The sequence below is a fragment of the Lagenorhynchus albirostris genome, chromosome 17 (assembly GCF_949774975.1).
Source record: "Lagenorhynchus albirostris chromosome 17, mLagAlb1.1, whole genome shotgun sequence".
Lineage (NCBI taxonomy): Eukaryota > Metazoa > Chordata > Mammalia > Artiodactyla > Delphinidae > Lagenorhynchus > Lagenorhynchus albirostris.
Genome location: NC_083111.1, coordinates 11,264,106 through 11,286,420, shown reverse-complemented (window position 1 = coordinate 11,286,420; position 22,315 = coordinate 11,264,106). Strand labels below are relative to the sequence as shown.

At 38.6% G+C, this 22,315-nt stretch overlaps 1 protein-coding gene and 1 pseudogene across 3 annotated transcripts in view; one reads left to right on the top strand and one right to left on the bottom strand.

Moving 5' to 3' along the window:
* Positions 1–22,315, top strand: part of PDE7A (phosphodiesterase 7A) — a 113,321-nt gene that overhangs the window by 41,039 nt on the left and 49,967 nt on the right. The window contains exon 1 of one of the 3 annotated variants that reach the window (XM_060127493.1): positions 19,394–19,490. The exons of the other annotated variants lie outside the window; for them this stretch is intronic. Coding sequence (XP_059983476.1) covers positions 19,431–19,490 — 60 coding nt within the window. The 5' untranslated portion in view covers positions 19,394–19,430. Of the gene's footprint in view, positions 1–19,393; positions 19,491–22,315 lie in introns of those variants that run through there. 3 annotated transcript variants of the gene reach the window in all.
* Positions 14,015–14,192, bottom strand: LOC132508274 (large ribosomal subunit protein eL39-like; annotated as a pseudogene).

Here is a 22,315-nt window from a genome sequence, read left to right as displayed (position 1 = left end):
TGGTGGCATAGTGGTTGGGAGTCTGCCTGCCAGTGCAGGGGACACAGGTTCGAACCATGGTCCGGGAGGATCCCACATGCCACGGAGCAACTGGGCCTGTGCGCCACAACTGCGGAGCCTGTGCTCTAGAGCCTGCAAGCCACAGCTACTGAGTACACGTGCCACAACTACTGGAGCCCGTGCTCCGCAGCAGGGGAGGCCACCACAATGAGAGGCCCACGCGCCACAGCGAGGGGTGGCCCCTGCTTGCTGCAACTAGAGAAGGCCCGCGTGCAGCAATGAAGACCCAACACAGCCATAAGTAAATTAAAAAAAGAAAAGATAATGCAATTAAAAAATGGACCAAGGGTCTGAATAGTCATTTCTCCAAAGAAGATATACAAATGGCCAAAAAACACATGAAAGATGCTCCAACATCTTTTCCATCAGGGAAATGCAAATCAGAACCACAATGAGAGATGGCTAGAATTACAAAATCAAGATAATAAGTCTTAGCGAGGGTGTGGAGAAATCAGAACCCTCGTGCACTGCTGGTGGGAATGTGAAATGGCACGGCCTCTTGGGATAGCAGTTTGACAGTTCCTCAAGATGCTAAACGTAGAGTTACCACATGACCCAGCAGTCTCACTTCTAGGTATATACCTCAGAGAAAGGAAAACCGGGCCCCACAAAAATTTGTACATGAATGTTTATATCAGTAACAGCATTATTAAATAACCAAATGGTAGAAATACCCTGAATGTTCATCAACTGATAAACAGACAAAAAGTGTTATGTCCATAATGGAATATTATTAAACAATAAAAAGGAATAAATTTCTGATACATGCTACAACTTGGGTGAACCTCGAAAACATGCCGAGACACAAAATAAGCCAGACACAAAAGGTCACATTGGCTGTGATTCCATTTATATAAAATATCCAAAAATTGGATTGCTGTAAGGATAGAAACAAGATAGGTCGTTGCTGTGGGCTGGGGGGAGGGAGAATGGGGACTGACTGCTCATAAGTATGGGGCTTCCTGTGGGAAGAGAAAAATGTTAACGGTGGTGATGGTTGCACATATGTGCGACTACACTGAAAACCATTGTACTGTGTATTTAAATGGGGGAATTGTATTATTTGTGAACTGTATCTCAAGAAAGCTGTTTTAAAAATCTTAACAGCGGGCTTCCCTGGTGGCACAGTGGTTGAGAGTCCGCCTGCCGATGCAGGGGACACGGGTTCGTGCCCCGGTCCGGGAGGATCCCATATGCCGCGGAGCGGCTGGGCCCGTGAGCCATGGCCGCTGAGCCTGAGCGTCCGGAGCCTGTGCTCCGCAACGCGAGAGGCCACAGCGGTGAGAGGCCCGCGTACCGCAAAAAAAAAAAAAAAAAAGAAAAAAAAGAAAAATCTTAACAGCATTTTATTTAGAGATTTCCTTGCAGTTTCAGAATATTTTTAAATTAATGATCCAGAATTTTGAAGGAAAAATAGTCGGAAATGTTAGTCTCAATGTATTGTCAGCAATAATATCTAAAATTTTGTCCATCTTGTTTGTCATAAATGTAAAGTCAGAAAAGTAAGCCAAAGTTGTACTAAGTATTAAAATAATAATATACAACCCCAGTGTGTTCTTACATGTTCATCTGTTAGTATAAAGCTGCTTCGTTTTAATGAAAATATATGCTGAACAGATGCATCTGAGCTGTGCCTGGCATTTGCTTATGGAGCCTGGTTCCTTTGGTGGAGCACAGTTTTACACAAGGAGCCATGCACAGGCACAAATGGAAAAAGAGGTTAATTCAGAGCCCAGACTTTTCTAATCAGTAACACGTGTATGAAACAGTCATATCCATATACAGAGACGCCAGAGGATGGCCTAATTTAAGATACATGTGAAAAGATGTTACTCTGGGAGCATAAATTAATATTTTGGTAGGAGTCCCCAAAGAGTTAACATTTAAATGTTTGAATATGTGCATTTTTTGAGAAATGACTCACATACCATAAAATTCACCCTTTTAAAATGTACAGTGTGCTTTTTAGCGTATTCACAAAGTTTTGCAATATTGTACACCTTCACTACGATCTAATTTCAGAACATTTTCATCACCTAAAAAAGAAACTCCACCCACAGTCATTCCTCACTCCTCTCTCCCAGCCCCTGCAACTAGTCATCTCCTTTCTCTCTGTATTTACATATGGAATATGTGCATTGTTTTTACTACAAATTTGAAATAGTTAAAAGTATCCAAGAATTAAATTAAATCTTTTTGAAGACAGAACATTTATGTTTTATAGCATTCACTTTAAATGATTGTAGGTAGTCCATATTTCACTTTAGTAATCAACCAGTCAGTCCATTACGGTAATTTCCTTAAGATTATTTCCTTAAGATTATTTCCTAGAAGTGGTATGACTAGTTAAAATATTAGGTGTAGATTAAAGCCTTTTGATAAACATTGCCAAACTACCTTCCAGAAAGCTTATATCAATTTATACTCAAACAGTAATGTAAGAAAGACTCATGTAAGTTGTAAAGTATAATAATACAAGTAACTAAATTTGTATATAGGGAGAGAGGTTCATAACTGCCTTTCAATTAAATGTTTACTTGTCTAATTTTGAAAATTGTTTTCTCCTCAACACTTCAGAAACTTTTCAGTGAACAGGAGTCATAATTTTTAAATCAATTTTACTTGAAACATTACCTCAAATTAGGAATGCAGCTGCATAGTACCAGTTTGTATTCCAGGTTCAAAACAAGAAACTCTTTAAATATATCTTATTCATCAGTTGTAAATTGCCTGTACTTTATGTAACTGGCTCTTAATTGTTCATACAATAAATCCTTCAGCTGTATCAAATTACGTATTTCAGTTAGTTTTTTTTTTTTTAATGCTTCCTCAGTAAACCTTGAAATAAGCCATTTGGATGGCCCAAATGACTGTTTATTTTTCTCTTTATACAACTACATGTTGGAGATGTTAAAACCTTTGTGGCTTTCCCAAGTGGAAGGGAATTTATTCCAGATAGAGGAAATGAGTTGGGTATAGGTGTGGCAGTTGTCATGTCCAGGCTGTGATCAGGAAATTTTGTGAGCAAATTATTTGGTTGGAATTGGGGTACATAAAGGGTGAAAATGAGATAATAAGGTTAAATTTGTGCCATAAAAGGCAAATATTAACTGATTTTCTGTATCTTCTTGTTAATAAAAAAAATGCTGCTAATAGGGTATAGGGGAGGATGTATGATAAGGTGCTGTGTATGCAGTTTGATGAAAGGGTTAAAGATTTTGTGCTCTTTGGAGTGTCACCCCTTTTAACCTTGATCATATAGGTTTTTCTTATCATATCAGTTTTTCGCATATCAGCTTTTCCCCCTCAGTTTTATCAGGGTTTTTTTTTTTTTTAAAGCGATGTGATGGTGTGCTGAAGGGGGCACATCTCTTTCAGAAGTGTGTGTATTTGGGTGAGGATGAGGAGGAAGGGGGAAGGGCATGCATACACGCACACCTGGCCTAATTGATAATGGCAAATCCCAGAAGAATCTCGGATTTGGGCAAGGGATTCATGAATCCACATGTATTTGCAATAGTAAACTTAAAAAAACAGACTCATACATATATATATATTATTACTTTTCAAATATAAGTGGATATACCTGTGATTAAATAAAATTCATTTCCACATAACTACTGAACTCTCAGTGTTAGATCATTTTGTATTTTCTCGATCAGTGCATATGTTTTGTATTCTTTTATGAGATGGTCAGTCACATTAGTCAGCCACAGAGGAGACATGGGAAAAGCTCACGAAGAAACAAGGTGTATTATGCTCACGGGTCCTAGAGACAGGAGCCCTGGTACGCCACACAGGGCCACGTGGGAGAACTCCAGGGTGGTCAGAAGACAGAAGACAGGAGTGAAGGGAAAGTTAGGCCATGGCCTCTATGCAGGTTTCCTAGAGAAAGGCAAGGCGGGGCAGAGTGAATCGTTCAGAATTGGTTACTTTGAATCATTTTGCAGGCTTTGGGCTACAGGAGTGGTCCCTAGTTGCCTGGTACCTGACCCTGGGATGATTAGTTGTTTTGAGATGCAAGGGTCTGATGGAGGTCCGGCTCTGGATTGGCTGGTTTGCATAATCAAAGACATGCTTCTGGCTATCTTTAAGAGCTGGCTATCCCACGGAGGGGCAAGTCTCCCCAGTCAGAAAGGTTTTTAAGATGTCAAAACAGCATTATAGGGCTTCCCTGGTGGCGCAGTGGTTGAGGGTCCGCCTGCAGATGCAGGGGATGCGGGTTTGTGCCCCGGTCTGGGAAGATCCCACATGCCACAGAGCGGCTGGGCCCGTGAGCCATGGCCGCTGAGCCTGCGCGTCCGGAGCCTGTGCTGCGCAACGGGAGAGGCCACAACAGTGAGAGGCCTGCGTACCGCAAAAAAAAAAAAAGAAAAAAAGAAAAAAAAACAGCATTATATGCAGATAATAATGGTATAAAATTACACACAGTGCAGGATGTCAGAAGAGTAACCCGTATCGTGTGGGGTGCACGGACTATTGGACACTTAGGAGGTTAACCACCGCCTATGCCCGCCATGTCTGATCTCCTAAAGGGGTAGAATTGTGACTTAGACCCTGAATTACTTGGGCAAATTTATGATTGTTACGTGCCTGCCTGTTTTTGATGCCACTGACTGAAAATGGACTATTACCATTGGGTAATGACTGACAAAAATTTGATAAGGGGAGCATTATGGTCAAGCTTTTACCATGAACAAAACCAATGAGTAAGTTAATGAGTTTTTTTTTTATTCTTAATTTCATGGCTGTCTTACATTGTAACTTAGAGAACCTGGTAATTTAAGTAGGAGCTAGGTTGATTGCTCTGTAGAGAGGGGAAAGCCATTTTATAGAATTTGATTTGAGTCTTTGATGTGCATGAATATATTAAAGCACTGGTTAGAGGGTGTTAAATGATTTTTAAAGGCTTATAAGTTTTAGTTAATGACCCTTCCCTGGGACTGTGTTGGAGAATTGGGTAAGAACACCTCGGTGACGTTCCTGGATTATCTTTAAGCATACCTGAGCTGTCTACTTTCCCATTATCCAGCTGGAGGAAGCCAAGGCTTTTAGAATGTAACTTTTGTATCAAGACTCCATGATAGGAAGGGTAGACCTCAGATTTGAACCCATGATCACGTACGTGATCCAAAGTCTCTGCTCTCCTGGTTCAATTATGAGAAGATAGTTGTTGGCATGAATTTCAAACTTAAGAGAATTCCAGACTTTGAGGAAAATTAGATGAAAATATTTTTCCTCTGTACTTTTTAAATTGTACTAAAATACGCCTAACGTAAAATTTATTATTTTAACCATTTTTAGATGTACAAACCATCATTTCTGTCCATTTGCCCAGCTTTCTCATTGGCCGCACAGAAACTGTGTACCCATTGAACAGTAATTGCTAGTCCCTTCTTTCCCAGCCTCTGGAAACCTCTATTGTGCTTTTTTTTTTTTTTTTTCCTAAATAAGAATTTTTTAATTCAATAATTTTATTATACTTTATTTTATTTTTACTGTATCTTCTTTCTTTCTGTCTTTTTTCCTTCTTTCCCTCCTTCCTTCCTTCCTCCCTCCCTCCCTCCTTTCTTTCCTTCTTTGCTTCTTTCTTTCTTTCTTCCTTCCTTCCTTCCTTCCCTCCTTTCCTTCTTTCTTTCCTCATACTTCTACTAATTCCCTCTACTTTTTCTCCCTTTTATTGTGCTTTTTGTGTCTATGAAGAAAATTTCTTTGTAATGAGAGAATTTGTTGATGTTAGATGATATAAATTAAGTTTTAAATTTCTTTGTAGAGTGTTGATTATAAAGGCATTTCTTTTGAACAAAGAAGTACCATGTACTCAATGTAAGTTAAAAGTTATTTTTGCCCTTTTAATTCTTTGCCTATTCTATTTTAAACAAAATATTATAATTACATATGCGAAGTACAGAAGCCTTGGTGTTCTCATTTTATTAAATGTAAACCAATGGTGTTAATTTAAGAGAACATAGTTCTTTTTTCTGAACCTTTTACCAAGTTGCTTTTTATACATTGTTCCAGTTCCAGCTCCTTAAGGTAGCATCAGTCTTAATTGCCTTTGCAATTAAGTTCATCGAAATGGTGGCAAATTCAAAAGAGGACAGTCTTTTCGCTAGCCTGCGTAAATTTGTATCATGTTCTCCTAGCTGATGGATGTCAAATTGCACATGATTTGATTCAAGCTATTTTTTTAAATGAGCACAGAATGTTATTATTATTGCTCATTGTATTCCATTAGCAATAGTTACTGGGAGGTGCTCTGTACTTTGTCCAGACCCTGGGCTTTGGGCTTCTTTTGTTCGATATACTCAGGAGGTTGTGGAAAACGCAGAGTTCAGGTTCACCCACTTTACTTTGACGTTGCAGTGAGAGCCAGCTTCAGTACTCTGCCCGCCTTCATGCATACCTGCCTTTACTTAGTTTTTGCCTGAGTGTTCCTTATTTTATTACCAGTTCATGGATTCATTTCAGTAGGTATTTTCCAGCATTTTCAGTTGTTTTCAGTGGTAGGGTCCATTCTCTAAACTAGTCTGCTGTTGGTAATGATCCTGTGATCAAATGACTCTTGTGATCTCAGAGACTTAAACCGAATCATTACAGCCACCAGGTAAATAACGATAGGAATAGGAACACAGGTTTTGTCTTGATGATTAGCTATAATTTATTCTTGGCTGCTTCTTCCAAATCAGTGTCTGTTACAGAACTGGATGGCAGAATTTTTAATATTATCTGCTATCTCTTGCTTTCATTTTGTAAAGGAACTAAGGGAGCCTAGATTGGAGGAAGGGGCTGAACCAAAAGTTCCTTCTCTGGCCTAGGTCTGGAAGAAACTATTAACAAGCCCTACAGGGGATGCAGTTTGAAATTTGTTGAGCGTTGGCCTTCTTGTCACTTGCTTTTTGTATTACAGTTAAAGCTGTTTCTTATTGGCTTTAATGTTACAGAGGTGCAAGAGGGAATGTTATTTATATTTATGTGTGAGAGAAAATAAACGCGTGGGGATGTGCTGTTTAGTTTGAATAGTTACCCTTGGCGAGTTTTGGTCTCTTGCCCTCCCAGTCCTTTCCTGTTTGTAAGCCTGAAGCTTTTGCCTGAAGCTTTTGGGTTTAACCGTCTTATCTTCTCTCCTTGAGTAATCTTGCCACATGGTCTTGAGTGCTTGGGAGGGATTACTCCCAAATCCCTTCCTCAGCTCACCACAAGCCAGACTCCTGGATGGACATCTCCACTTAGTTGTCCTTGAGGCACTGAGCCCTCTCCTGAAACAGAGCACATTAGTCTCCTGAATCCTGTCACCTTTCTCTGTTCCTGTGACCGCTCCCCTAATCTCAGCCATCGTCTTATTCTGGATTAAGGCAGCAGCCTTCTTACAGAGCTCCTGAAGACGGAAGTCTTCCACTGTATTAATCCATTCCGTCCACTGGCACCCAAAGTATTTTTTCCAAAATATAATTTATGCATCACTCTCCTAAATAAAACCTTTCAATGGGTTCCTTTTGTCCTTTGTACACAATTCAGACTGTCAGTATTGTTGACAGTCCTTAGTCTCTAGTCTCAATCCCTTACCACTCCCACCTTCACTTTACACTGTAACCTGTACTAAACTTCCTTTGTGGGCGGGAGGGAATAGATTTTGCTCCTCTTTTTGAAATTAAACTTTATGGAGGTATAATTTATACAATGTGATGAGTTTTAACAAATGTGTACACCTATGCAGCTGCTATCCCAATCAAGATACTGTGCTCTTCCATCACCCCCAGAAGCTCCCTTGGGCTCCTACCCCAGACCACCACTACTGATTAGTTTTGCTTGTTCTCGACCTTCATATAAATGGAATCATACAAAATGTAGTCTTTTTTTCCTGATTTTTTTTTCACTTAGCACAGTGTTGTTTTTTTTTGTTTGTTTGTTTGTTTTTTGCGGTACGCAGGCCTCTCACTGTTGTGGCCTCTCCGGTTGCGGAGCACAGGCTCCGGATGCACAGGCTCAGCGGCCATGGCTCACGGGTGGAGCCGCTCCGTGGCATGTGGGATCTTCCCGGACCGGGGCACGAACCCGCGTCCCCTGCATCGGCAGGCGGACTCTCAACCACTGCGCCACCAGGGAAGCCCTAGCACAGTGTTTTTTGAGGTTTATCCATGTCATTGCATATATCAGTAGTTTCATTTTATTGCTGAGCAGTATTCCATTGTATGGATATACCACAGTTTATTTATCCGTTAATTAGTTGTTGGATGCATGTGTTGTTACCAGCTTTGACTAGAGGCACACCTCATTTTATTGCACTTTGCAGGTATTGTATTTTTTACAAACTGAAGATTTGTGGCAACCCTGCATTGTCAAATGATGGTTATCATTTTTTTTTAGCAATAAAGTATTTTTAAATTAAAGTATGTACATTGGTTTTTTGGACATAATGCTATTGCACACTGAATAGACCACAGTATAGTGTAAACATAACTTTTATATGCACTGGGAAACCAAAAAATTCATGGGACTTGCTTTTTTGTGACATTTGCTTTATTGCAGTGGTCTGGAACTGAACATTTAATATCTCTGAGGGATGCCTGTATGAATGAAGCTATGAAATTCATGTTCAGGTCATTTTGGGGACATATGTTTCATTTGCAGAGTTCTAATTGCTCCACAGCCCAACACTAGATATTGCCAGTCTTTTTAATTTTAGCTGTTCTTGTTGGGTGTGTAGTGGTATCTTGTGGTTTTAATTTTCATTAAATTTAATTTTCATTTAATTTTCATTTCTCCAGTGATTAAACATGTTGAGCATCTTTTCGTGGGTGTATTAGCTATGCATATATCTTCGTATATCTTCTTTTGTGACTGTTCAAGTTTTTAGCCTATATTTTAAATTGAATTAGTTGTGATTAAGATATGAGTTGTCATTAATATATGTATAATACATTCTGGATCAAATCCTTGGTCAGATATTTATATTGCAAATATCAGAGTCTGTGGTTTGCATTTTCATATCTTAACACTGTCTTTGAAGAGAAGTTTTTAATTATAATTAAGCATAATTAACATTTTTTATGACTAGTGTTTTTGTATCTAGAAATCTTTACTTAACCCCAAATCATGAATATATTCTCATACTTTTTCTTAGAAATTTTATTGTTTTAGCCTTTATGTTTAGATATAATGATCTGTGTTAATTTTTTGTATAGCATGAGATTGCACGTTGAGATTTTTTTTTCATAAGTTTATATAGTTTTTCCAGTGCCATTTGTTGAAAAGATTACATTTTCCCTTGAATTACTTGGGCACCTTTGTCAAATATCGATTGACCACATAAGTGTGGGTCTGTTTTTGAACTCTCTGTTGAGCTCTGATGCTCTGCGTCTGCCTTTATGTAAAAACCACATTGTCTGTAGCTTTAAATTAAGTCTTGAAATCAGGTAGTACAAGTCCTCCAGTCTTCTCTTTTCTTTCCAAAACATTTTTGGCTATTCTAGATCTTTAGTGTTTCCATATAGATCTTAGAATTCGCTTGTCAGTTTCTTAAAAAAAAAAAATGCTGGAATTTTAATTGGGATTGTGTTGGATTTATAGATTAACTTGAGAAAAATTGGAAACGATATTGAGCCTTCCAATCCGTAAACATGTGTATTAGTTTCTTAGGGCTGCCAAAACAAAGTATTACAAACTGGATGGCTTATAGTACAGAAATTTCTTTTCGTGGTTCTAGAAGTTAGAAGTCAGAAGTTAAGGTGTCAGCAGGACCATGTTCTCTCTGAAGGCTCTTGGGGAGGAATCCTTCCTTGTCTCTTCTAGCTTCTTGTGGTTGCCGGCCATCCTTGTTATTCCTTGGCCTGTAGATGCATTACTCCAGTCTCTGCCTTTGTGTGGTTGTGTGTCTGTGTCCAGATTTCTCTCTTTTTATAAGGACATGAGTTATACTGGATTTCAAGCCCACTCTAACCCAGTATACTGTTATCTTAAACTTGATTACATCTGCAAGGAACCAAGTAAAGTCACATTCATAGGTACTGGGCGTTATGACCTTGACAAATCTTTTGGGGAAAACACAATTCAGTCTTGTAACAACATGATATATTTCTCCATTTATTTAGGTCTTTAATTTCTCCTAAAAATGTTTTATAATTTTCATTGTACAGATCTTGCTCATATTCTATTAAATTTGTCTTTAAGTATTGATGTTTGTGGATGCTATTGGAAGTAGTATTTTTTTAATTTCATTTTTCAATCATTTTTTACGAGTATAGAGAAATGCAGTTGATTTTTATATATCAAATTTGTGTCCTGTGACATTGCTAAATTTTTAATAGTTCCAGAAATTCTTTTGTAGGGTTTTTATGATTTTCTATATAGATGATAATATTGTCTGCAAATAAAAGTTTTTCTATTTTCTTTCCAATTTGTATGCTGTATGTTTCTTTTTCTTGCCTTAATGCAGTGGCTCTGACTTTAAATACCATATTAAAGATGTAAAGCAGACATCCTTGTTTTTTTTTGTGATCTTAGGGCAAAAGCATTTAATTTTTAAGTATGATGATGGCTGTAGGTTTTTTAATAGATGTCCTTTATCAGATGAGGGAGTTTCCTTTTATTCCTAGTTTAGTCAGAGTGTTTAGCATAAATGAGTTGAATTTTGTTCAGTGCCTTTTCTTTATCAGTTGAAATGATTATATGATTTTTTTTTTAATTCTAATATGTTGAATTACATTTATTGCTTTTTTTGAACAGAAAACCAATTTTGGATTCTTGGGATAATCTCCACTTAGTCATAATGCATTTCCTTTTTATATATTGTTGGATTTGATTTATTAATATTTTCTTATACATCTTTGTGTCTATGTTTATGAGTGATTGGGTTTATGATTCCCTTTTGTAATGTCTTTGGTTTTGGTATCAGTTGTTTTTTTTAGTAATTTTATTGTGATGTATCTTGGTGTGGCTTTCTTTGTGTTTCTCCTATTTGGGGTTCATTGAGCTTCTTTGATATCTGGATTAATAGTTGTCATCAAATTTGGAAAATGTTTAGGTAATTTCTGTTGATCTCTTCTATAGCATTTAGTCTGCCGTTAAGCCCAACTGCAAATTTTTAGTTTAGATGTTATGTTTTTTAGCTATAAGTGATCCTTTTTGTTTTCAGTTTCAGTTTCTTTTTTCAGTGTGCATGTTTTCTTTAAAATCTTTGGATATATTTACAGTAGCATTGTAAAAGTCCTTAATTTACCAACTCCATCATCTTGTTCATTTCTGGGTTTTTATTGACTCCCCACCATCACCCCGTTTGGGGTCACATTTTCTTGTTTATTCTCCTAATTCGTTATTTTTCACTTGTCATCTTTAAAAGAGTGTTGAGTTTTGATCTGATAAGCGATTTAGTTACTTGTGGATCAGCCTGATCCTTTTAGGCATATTTTAGGCATCATTAGTGGGGTCCAGAACAATGCTGGCCAGTAGAACGTTCTGCATTGATGGGCTACATTTGCCCTTCTCCTGTGCTCTGGCATTTCTTGGGTCACTATGGAATGTCCCAGGTATCGTGTGAGAGCTCTTCACTGTGGTTGGTGGGGACCAGATGTTTCCCAGCTCCCCTGTAGTTCTTTTCCCAGCCTCATGGTATCTCATTCCACACATGGCTAGCTTAGTATTTAGCCAGAGACTCAAGGAGACCCATTTTCAGGCTTCTGGAGCCCGTTATCTTCACGGCTCTTCCTGTCTGGTACTCAGCCCTGCAAAATCCAAGTATTGTACCCTCCCTGAACTCCAGTCTCTGAGTCCTCAACTTTGTGAGACTTCTTGCTCTGCAGGGTTACTCTGCTCTGCCTTGGGGTTTGGTAACTGCTTTCAAGAAACCTAGGCAATTACAGGTCTCACCTTATTTGTTTTCTTCCCCCTTCTCTCAGGGATCAAAGTCCTATCCTACTTGTCTAACATCTGAAAGCAGTGTTTCTCATAGATAGCCTAGTTCTCTAGTTGTTCATGATGGGAGTTCTAGGCCACTACTAGTTGTCCTATCATTTACTGAACCTTGTTTATATTTTTATAAACAAGCCATGATTTTGCTTACCTCGGGTTTTTGCAAATACTGCTTTTTCTGTGCTTGGAACTCTTTCCCCCACCTCTTGTGTGACAAACTCTTATGAAATCATTTAAGAGTCAGATTATGTGTCACTTTTTCCCAGTGGTCTTCCTAGCTACGACTGAGTCCTGGGTTAAGTGTCATACTTGGCACTCAGAGCATCTTACATTTGCTTGTAATCGTGGTTATTTGTTATGATTGTTTGTAGTCCCCACAAAAATCTGAGCTGTGTGAAGGCAAGGACTGTGTCCATTTGTGCTATAGCCTTCATGCCCAGCACAGTGGAGATCTCAAAATCTCTTTGTGCGTCTCCTCCTTTCCCTTGCAGTACTATATGTGGAGATGAAACAGTACTATTCGGTGTGCCTCAAGTATACTTCAGAAATGTTTTGGGCTTCTACTCCCATTGGTTTGGAGAGGGAAACAATTGTTGACAGTTGGCGTTTCCTTTTTAAATTTGACCAATCTCTGAGAGATTAGTATTTTTCTTCTTTAGTATTTATGCTATAAATATTTTGATATATATTTACCCACAAGTAGTGGTCAGTTCGTAGTAGTATTTTTAGTGTGAAGTTTTTTTCCTTACCTACAAATGGTTCTCATTTAAACATTACCTTTTGAGATAAATACCAGTAACCACTTAGATGTTAGTAACTTTGAGGAAATCAGTGTGGCTGGGTCTGTGGGGTGGGGTGGCGGCTTTCTTAGAAAGGCTTCTTTGATTATGAAATCGAGTCAGGTATAGTATTGTGGGATCTTAGAACTGGCAGAGACCTTGAAGGTCATTTTTTCTAGCCTGCTCCACAACCGCCTTGACAGAGGCTAGTTTGAGGCAGCTCCTTTCAATTTCCATGGTTCTAACTGTAGAAAGTTCTTAGAAAGTAACATTGAGTCAAACTCTGTTTTCCACAAACTTGTGCCCATTGGTCTACTTCCACCTTTCATAATTTCACAGAATAAAGCTGAACTCCTTGGCTTATTTTATCTTATAGCAGTTTATATATTATCCTTATCTGCATTTAAAGATGTTATGTATGTATGCATCTTCCAGTGTAATACTGAGAACTGAATTCAGTCTTATCCATGTGGCCTCTACTGAGAACAGTGGAGTGGCCTGGATTTGGATACTTACCTGACTCTCAGTGCTTCCTAAGATTGCCTTTACTTACTGTCTCTTATTAATTTAGAGTTTAAACATTCTGGCCTTTTTTTTTTTTTAAGGAAACTTGTAAACTCCATTGTTCCATATGCATGCAGTTTATTTTATTTTAAAATTCATACTTCATTCTCTTTATTTTGTAATTAAGCACGGTGGTTTATACTTTGTGTTTTATATGCAGATATGATATGCATTAGTCCGATCTGCATCCCAATAAATAAACTGTGGAACAAGACAAAGTCAAATGTAGAGTTCTGTCAGCGACCTCTAGAATTCTTCCACCAGCTTGACATCCGGTACTTGAACTCTGGTTATGTTTGTTCAGTCAGCTAGGAGTCAGCCTAACATTGCTCTCTTTTGTTCTCAAGGATGCCTCCAGAGACTCTGTGTGCAGCCTTGCTGAAATTAAAGTGTCCGGGGTCTGTGACATTCTCCTGGTCTTATATACTAGCAGCCTAAGTCCAAACTCTACAGTTGTCAAATCTACACCGCTGATTTTTTTTTTTTTCCTTCTGGAAATTGTGACCATTTCTACTTTTCCATAATTTTTTTTTTTTTCCGACAAAAGGTCTCACATATTTAGTACTGAGCCAAAGCACTAGTGCAGAAGCACAAAGAGAAAAATCATTTTCCCAATAAAACACATCCAGCTGTTCAGATAGTAGTGATGTTCTCAGAGTGATATGGTAAGATGGAAGTGACCTTGACACAGCATAAATATGTGTGCCACTTCATACGCAAGGCTCTTTATAGACCCAGCTTGGTTCTTCTCCAATGTCTTCTCTTGGAGTTGTACCTGATCTTATTACCAGTTTTCATTCGAATCCATTGGGGAATGGTAAGATTCTGCTTTCGTTTCTTGGCTGGGAATCACTTGATCCTGAAAGTCTTGTGAGAAGACATGGCGAGGAGCAAATTCCCATAATTTTTTTTTTTTTTTACATCTTTATTGGAGTATAATTGCTTTACAATGGTGTGTTAGTTTCTGTTGTATAACAAAGTGAATCAGCTATACATACACATATGTTCCCATATCTCTTCCCTCTTGCGTCTCCCTCCCTCCCACCCTCCCTATCCCACCCCTCTAGGTGGTCACAAAGCACCGAGCTGATCTCCCTATGCTATGCGGCTGCTTCCCACTAGCTATCTGTTTTACGTTTGGTAGTGTATATATGTCCATGCCACTCTCTCACTTTGTCACAGCTTACCCTTCCCCCTCCCCATATCCTCAAGCCCATTCTCTAGTAGGTCTGTGTCTTTATTCCTGTCTCACCCCTAGGTTCTTCATGACATTTTCTTTTTCTTAAATTCTATATATATGTGTTAGCATACGGTATTTGTTTTTCTCTTTCTGACTTACTTCACTCTGTATGACAGACTCTAGGTCTATCCACCTCATTAAAAATAGCTCAATTTCATTTCTTTTTATGGCTGAGTAATATTCCATTGTATATATGTGCCACATCTTCTTTATCCATTCATCCAATGATGGACACTTAGGTTGTTTCCATCTCCGGGCTATTGTAAATAGAGCTGCAATGAACATTGTGGTACATGACTCTTTTTGAATTACGGTTTTCTCAGGGTATATGCCCAGTAGTGGGATTGCTGGGTCATATGGTAGTTCTGTTTGTAGTTTTTTAAGGAACCTCCATAGTGTTCTCCATAGTGACTGTACCAACTCACATTCCCACCAGCAGTGCAAGAGGGTTCCCTTTTCTCCACACCGTCTCCAGCATTTATTGTTTCTAGATTTTTTGATGATGGCCATTCTGACTGGTGTGAGATACTGTGAACAGTCATTCAACAAGCAAATCTCTGAGTTCTTTTAATATCATAAAATGTAGTTTTCTGGACCAGAAGACTTGAATGTTTGTAAAAGGTCAGGGTGTTTTTATTATTGAATACTTCATACCAAGACCAGTCACATGTTCATTGCCGTTAATTACTATCCAACAGAAAACTTAATTCAGAACTCTAAATCAGTATGACACAAAGGTCTTAATTAAGTGGTAAAACTCCCATGTTACCATAGTTTTAAAATAATTTTTGTTACTTATCAAGGATTAATTTTTTTGGTCAGTTTCATATCTCTTGAAATTCATAACATTTGAAAAATAATAAGCTCCGATATGTGGTTTTTAGTAATAGAAATAAAAAACCCGCCCTGATTTACTATTTGGTATTAAAATTGGTTGGAATTCAAAATGATAAAAGCACAGTTGGAAGGTTTAGACTATAGTATTCACATTTTTCTATTATAAATTTGGTTATAATTTCCAACAGACATTACATTTGTATAAAGAACTCTGGGATAGGCTCTTCTTGTCAACAGGATTCCAAAATTATAGACAGTGATGTCAATGCAGTTGAGGTTAGCCTAATTTGGTCAAGAGAAGGACATGCTGAGTCTCTATATGGATAGCTAAAGGCTATTGCCAAGATTGACAGGTGTCCTGTGAGTGGCAGAGAGCCCCAGGGATAAAATTTGCACTTGGATTACTTCTCTTAAGACACAGTGATCAAAGCTGTACCTTTTCCTTCTATTGATCATACTCCTAAAATAGTGAGATTTGCTTTTAATACCCTGACTGTTCAGATACTACCTTTATAAGCCCCAGCAAGGTAAAGAGTTTTATACCTTTTTCTTATAGTTTTAAATCCTGTTTTCATAAAGCTTAGCTGTCTCCTATGCATTAATTTTTCTAGTATAGTCAAGTGATTTTTTTTTGTTGCTCTGTCATGTTTCACTAAGGCTTTGAGACAGGTGAGAAAAGTTAACGTAAAAGAATACATTTGTTATTATTGTAAAAGGCAACTATTTCTTTATGGGATAATAAATTATTTTATATTTAGAAAGATTAATTTTAAGATAATTTTCTAAGAAATAGACATAATATTGTAAAGGAGTGTTAATACAATTTGATGACAGCTTTTGTTTCTATTTCGTCTTATTGAAAAATTTTTATTAAGAGAAGTCTTATACTTTATCAACATAAATTAGTGATAAATATTTCATATCTCAGAATAGGAAAAAGTTTTAAAGCCATTAGGTCCGTGCCATTAAGAAAGGTGAGTGTACTGTCTTAAGAAAAACTTGTATTGCCTGAATTTTTTGTGAGATTTGAGTGATGTAAATGTGTTATCAGCAACGAAGGAGCTATGATTTTAGGCATAAACTTAGTAGCTGTTTCTATTCAAATAGGAAATTTCTGATCTGGAAGGACTGTGTCTTGATTATCTCTGTATTTCAGTGTCAGACATACAGTAGATATTTAAGAAGGAGGATGCTGGGGAACCATTTTCCTATATTCACTGGTGTGAAAAATGACCTTAGCCCTACCAGGCCTCAGGAGAGGTTCCCAGGGCACTGGGCAAGCACAGCACACGTTGCCCTCATGAGCCATGTGATTTCAGTTAAGCCCAGAGTTGGGGTGGAGCTGGAGTGGTTAGGTCATGATCATTGTTAGGTCTTAATTATTTAATTTGGACTTGGCTAGATGTTATTGAGAGCCTGCTATGAGTGAGGTATTCTTTTACAGATGTTATTTAACTCCTGTGAAGGGAGGAAAGCAAGGCCCTTACAGGTGGTGATTCACCCAGGTTCACTCAGCTCTTGGCAGTACAGCTGGGAAATAAACCCAGGCTCTTGACTCCCAGTGGAGTTTTGAGATGGTGGGATAATCTCGACAGAAGTTCATTTAAATGAGAGAATTTTTAGGACTGCCTTTCTTTTTTCCCTGTGTGTCTCAGTTCTGATTCTTTCCCTCTTCCCTTGTTCAATCCTCCACTTGTATTTATTTACTTCTTTTTGGCTCCGCCCTGCCGCATGTGGGATCTAGTTCCCCGACCAGGGGTCGAACACGCGCCTCCTGCCATGGAAGCATGAAGTCTTAACCACTGGACCACCAGGGAAGTCCCAATCCTCCACTTTTAGACGAAAAGCAAGTTGAGATTCTTGACCTCACCACTGTTAACCAAAAGGGCATTTATCAAAACGTACCAAAAATAATAGGATCGTGTTTGCTTCGTAGAACTCAACTTTTCGAGCAGCTGACTGGCTGGGAGCTGTGAGGATAGGAAGTATTTCTGGGCTGGGCATCGAGGTGGTAGGCTAATTTGGAGAGTGCAGCCCAGGCTAGTGCGGCAGATAACGAATGATGACCACCAGCGGTTCTCCTGAGGGTGGAGCTGATTACATTTGGCTGCTCTGACCTGTTCCTGGGCATCCTTTGAGTTTGCCGGCTGGAACCTTACTGCCCAGAGAGTAATCCAAGACCCTGACAATCTCATGCCACACCTAGTTTCATGACAGACTAAAAAAGTTATCTCCATTTGTGCAAGGATTAGCATTACAGCTTGTTAGTTCAGTAGAAAGAAGAGGTGTGTGTGTGTGTGTGTGTGTATATATATATATAATGTATAAGGTGTAGTGGGAAATGTATGGCCATATGTTATGTATAGCTTCAATTTAGAAAAATTGTGATGTGCATCTGTAATTTGAGTTTATGCCTCATTTTGACAGGTGGAGAATTAACTTTTTTTAAAAAAATAAACTCTTCCTACCGAGGATTGGATAATGAAAACAGCATTGGTATTTGAACTATTTGGGCTGTTTTCAAATATTTTAGAACCGTCATGTGGGTACCCCCACTAGGCAGATGCCTTTGTCTCACCGTGAACTGCAGCCCATGACGTAGTCCTGTCGCATCCGGAGTGTTTCCCAGCCCGTCCACGTCTCCCCCCAGCACAGTCCGTGAGCGCCTCTCCTGGGACTCCGCTGTGGCCTCCTGACCGCCCCCCAGCCCCTACCCCAATGAGCTGCCCTTGACCAAAACCTGCTGAAGTCTCCAGCAGGGTGGGATTGGCTTTTAGGATGCAGACGAAGCCCCTTCTCGGGGCCTCCACTGTGGGGTCCCACAGCCTGCACTGCAGCCTCCTCTGCTCTTCTTCCCGAATCTTCTGCTTGTCTTTGTTGTGCGTTGTCATGTCTGTGAGGATCGTTCTTCCCATCCTCTTCGTGTTCTTGCCCTTGCACTTCAGCTCAGGGACATTTCAGGGCCTCTGGGAAGAAGCCCCTGACCTCCTAACCTGGTCAGACCCGGGGCTTTGTTGGCGGTTCCCGTCGCAGCTCCGTCGTACTTGTTTCCGTTGCAGTTTTGTATTTATTTGCAGACTTCGATTAACGTAGACTGACTAAACTGTAAGTTTCGGGAGGGCAGGAGCCCTTTCCGTTTTCACTCAAAGATTATACCCCTGGCGTCCAGCAAAGGGCCTGGTACCTAGTTGCAGCTTAATGAATACTCGCATGAAAGTTTCATGAAAGGCTTTTTCTCTGCTGGCTGCTGTGAGAGATCATGAAGATGAATAGAGACCCACTTTGCTTTCACCGAGCTCACTCACAGCTGAGAGAAGAATGAGACGTGTAACACAAATATTATCGTGTAAGCTAGACTGCAAGTCGGGCTTAGAAATAGTGTACTTTTAATTGCTTGAAAAATGCAGATAGACTGGCCTTTGTCAATAAATCCATAATGAGTGAATTATAATGTTAAATAGCACAACATTATCTATGAAAGCCCCTAGCATTCATAAAGTAATCCTAGCTCTAAAGGAAATAGAGTTGACCAATTCAGTATTTAAAGTTGAAAAAATAGAGTAAAATGCATTAATATTTTTAAATGCCAGGACATTATACCTGTGACACTGGTCTACGTGGAGGAAATGAGGAAATTTTTAGTACTGCCAAACATTTTTTGGAAGTTATTTGAAAGCATTCCTGGTGTTAAGGTCGGGGATGTGCTTGGGGCCAGCTGGAGACCTCGTTTGCCTACATTTTGTGAGACTGTTAGGTCAGCGCTCACTAAGGTGTTTCCTCCCCTCTTCCAGCTTTACTGACTCTCCTTCCCCAGCCCTGGGCTGTGGCATTAACCACGCACTGGTAGGAAGGCCGGCTGGCAGCATTTTCTCAGAGAGTCAGGTGACCCTTGTTTGAAGGCAGCTGCGTGAGGTTCAAGGCAGGCAGTGTCCCCTCTCTTCTGCCTCGGGACAGCTGGTTATTGTCAGATCCTAACAAATCTTCCTTGCTCATTGCCCTCTGGGAGAGGAGGGAGGCTATGCAGGGGGCTTTTCATTGATCCAATGGGAATTACATTGATCTGGTGTCTGGCCTTGGTTCTTATCAAGTGGATCGCCTCGAAGGTAGGCCATCTTTATTTTTAGGATTGTGACATTAATCATTAGTTCATATACGGGTAGGAGTGAACTTGCTAGTCACATTTCTTCTCCTTTTGCTTCAGTGTTATTTCTCTGATTAAAAGAGCTACACGTTTTACCTGTCAGCTGAGAAGCTTGAGATTACTGCATGTGATTTTTATTCTTCTCCCACCTATTCCTCCTGAAGGGCTTTTTATGGTATCATTCCTTGGTATCGAGGTAGCTTTCCTCAGGATCGTTCCTTTAAAGAAGTTTTTACACTTAAAGAAGTTCAACTTTTAAGATTATGGAATTAAACAGTTTAGACATTTGGTGTACGTATTTTAAACATTCTCTTCTGGAGATAGCAAATTTACTGTTGCTTATAAATTTAAAGTATAATTATTGAGGATTTCTAAACAATTAAAAACTTTTTAAAAACTAAATACCACTGTCTCTCATGTTCTCACTTAAGGTCTTCCTGCTGCGGAAATATATGCCTTACTTTATTTAATATGTTGAAAAGAGTAAGATTATTATATATCTGTTGTTTTTAAATTTGGATTCCAAATATCAGGCTTAAGAAATGCTTGCTATAGTATTTCATCAACTGAATCTAGCATTCTGTATTAAGTTGTCTTCATTATTCCCTATTAAAATTATGCTATGATTTAAAAAAAAAAAGAAAGAAATGCTTGCTAGATTGCTAGCCATTTGCCATCCGAATGAGAGTCCAAAGTAGGAAATACTTAAGATTATACTATTTGAAATTATTTTTCTATACTTGTATAAAAATGATGGTCTTTCATCCACCAGGCAGCTTTTGTCTTCCTTTATTAAGAAATTGAAAAGTGTGAATAGTAACTTAAAATGTATAAGGCCATCACTGTTTGCTAATAAGCAACACAAAAGCTTCTTTTATATTTCTTCTTCAAGCGAGGTGTGAATCCCTGATAATGTAATGTTTTTCACATTTAAGCATATTGTTTTAAGCATAATTGTCTTTTTCTTGAAGCAGTCCTGTTTTCTTAGTGAATACGATTGAAGAAATCTCTTAAAAACAGTGCACTCAGATTTTGTAAATCTTGTGTTTTGTAAGTTAAGAATGAATTTTGTTTCACTCACACCAATTTACTAATTGTTTTTAAAGGATTAGCTTGCCAAGTTACTGAATGAAGGTCAAGTTAATGTTAATAATGCATTAGTTGAATTGTGGATGTTTTCAGAGATTTTTTTACTTTTGTTATAACCACCAAAAAATTTAAATTAAGTTTTTAAACGAAAAGAATGCTAGTTTTAAGAGTGTGATTTTTTTTTTTTTTAATATATTGTTTGCATAGGGAAGAGGACTGGGAAGGATAGTGTTCAATGGATGGATTCGTACTTGGATAGGCACTCAGGTGCGAACGCTTTCCTAGCATACGTAAGATGAATACGGTCTGAAAAAGCTCACTTTACTGCATCAGAGAAAACTGCTTTCAGAACTTTGGGCTTCATCTTTTGTAGCGTGTTACCGTTTTTGTAACGTTACCCAAAAATGTATTTAGTGCTGTTGTGTTTAAGCCCCGTGACCTGTTTACTAATCTCCAAAACCCGGCGTATAAGACCTGCCTCACAGAGGTCTTGTGCGGGTAAGTGAGGTTTTGTATGAAAGCGCCTGGAGCATTTTCTGGCAGAGTAGGAGCTCAGCAAGGAGTTAATATATCATTACTTCACCATCTAAGGGAAATACACATGCCTTTGCACAATAGATTATTTTACTGGAAAACCCAAACAAGATAAAAACCATAGCACTTAAGATATCATTGCTCAGTTTTAAAACATGTCTGTCTTGGGAATTCCCTGGCGGTCCAGTGGTTAGGACTCGGCGTTTCCACAGCCGAGGGCGCGGGTTTTAATCCCTGGTTGGGGAACTAAGATCTCATAAGCTGCGGCAAAACAAACCAAAAAAACATGTCTGTCTTTAAAAGTTACGTATTAACCAATATCAGGAACAACTTTTACGCCTTTTGTCATTTACCTTGTCAGATCTTTCGCGGAAGAGCCGCGATTCACCCCGATGCAAGCTTGAGTGTCTTACCAGGGCACTCAGAACTCCTGTCTGTGTGGTGGTGGATCCTTTGGAACCTTAGAGTTTAAGTTGTTTGTGCTGCGGCTGTCAGTTTCTGATTAGCTGGGCCTCACCCGTGGTTTGACTTACACTAGTTTGCTTTAGGAGCTGTTCCCAGGATGGCTAAATTAGAAAAGTCACGAGTAGAAGCTTCTCAGTTGTTTCCATTCACTGGTGAGGTGAGGTGGGAATGTGGATGATAGCCCCGAGTGTTTTATGACTGGCACTGTGACATGGGAATTTGATTAAATTTGTTTTACTGTCTTTATTAAAAACAATTTTACTAGTATATGGCTTTAAAAATGATAGTCTTTTTTTTACAAAGATATATGTTAAGTCTGTGCTGCAGTCTTGGTGTATAAAGCACATATAATTATTTTTTAAAGTAACATTCTAACATGGAAATCAAATTTTTAATGTTATAATTTATAATATATTTATCCAAAAAGAGTTACTTTAGATTATTTTACCTAGACTGTTTACAGTTTAATAATATTCACTTAAATCTTGGTCTGTGAGGCAATACATGAGTAAATTATCACTCAGAATGTATTCATTGATGGAGCCACCTTTTTTTTAAGTCCATTCTTAAAAAATTTTTCTGTTATCTCGTTTGGATTTGTTTCATGAGAGTTGTGTCTTGCAGGTTAGGATAGCATTTAAGCTAAGTATTTGTGGACCAGCCTTCCTTAAATTAGTAATGAATAAAATAACTTGAATA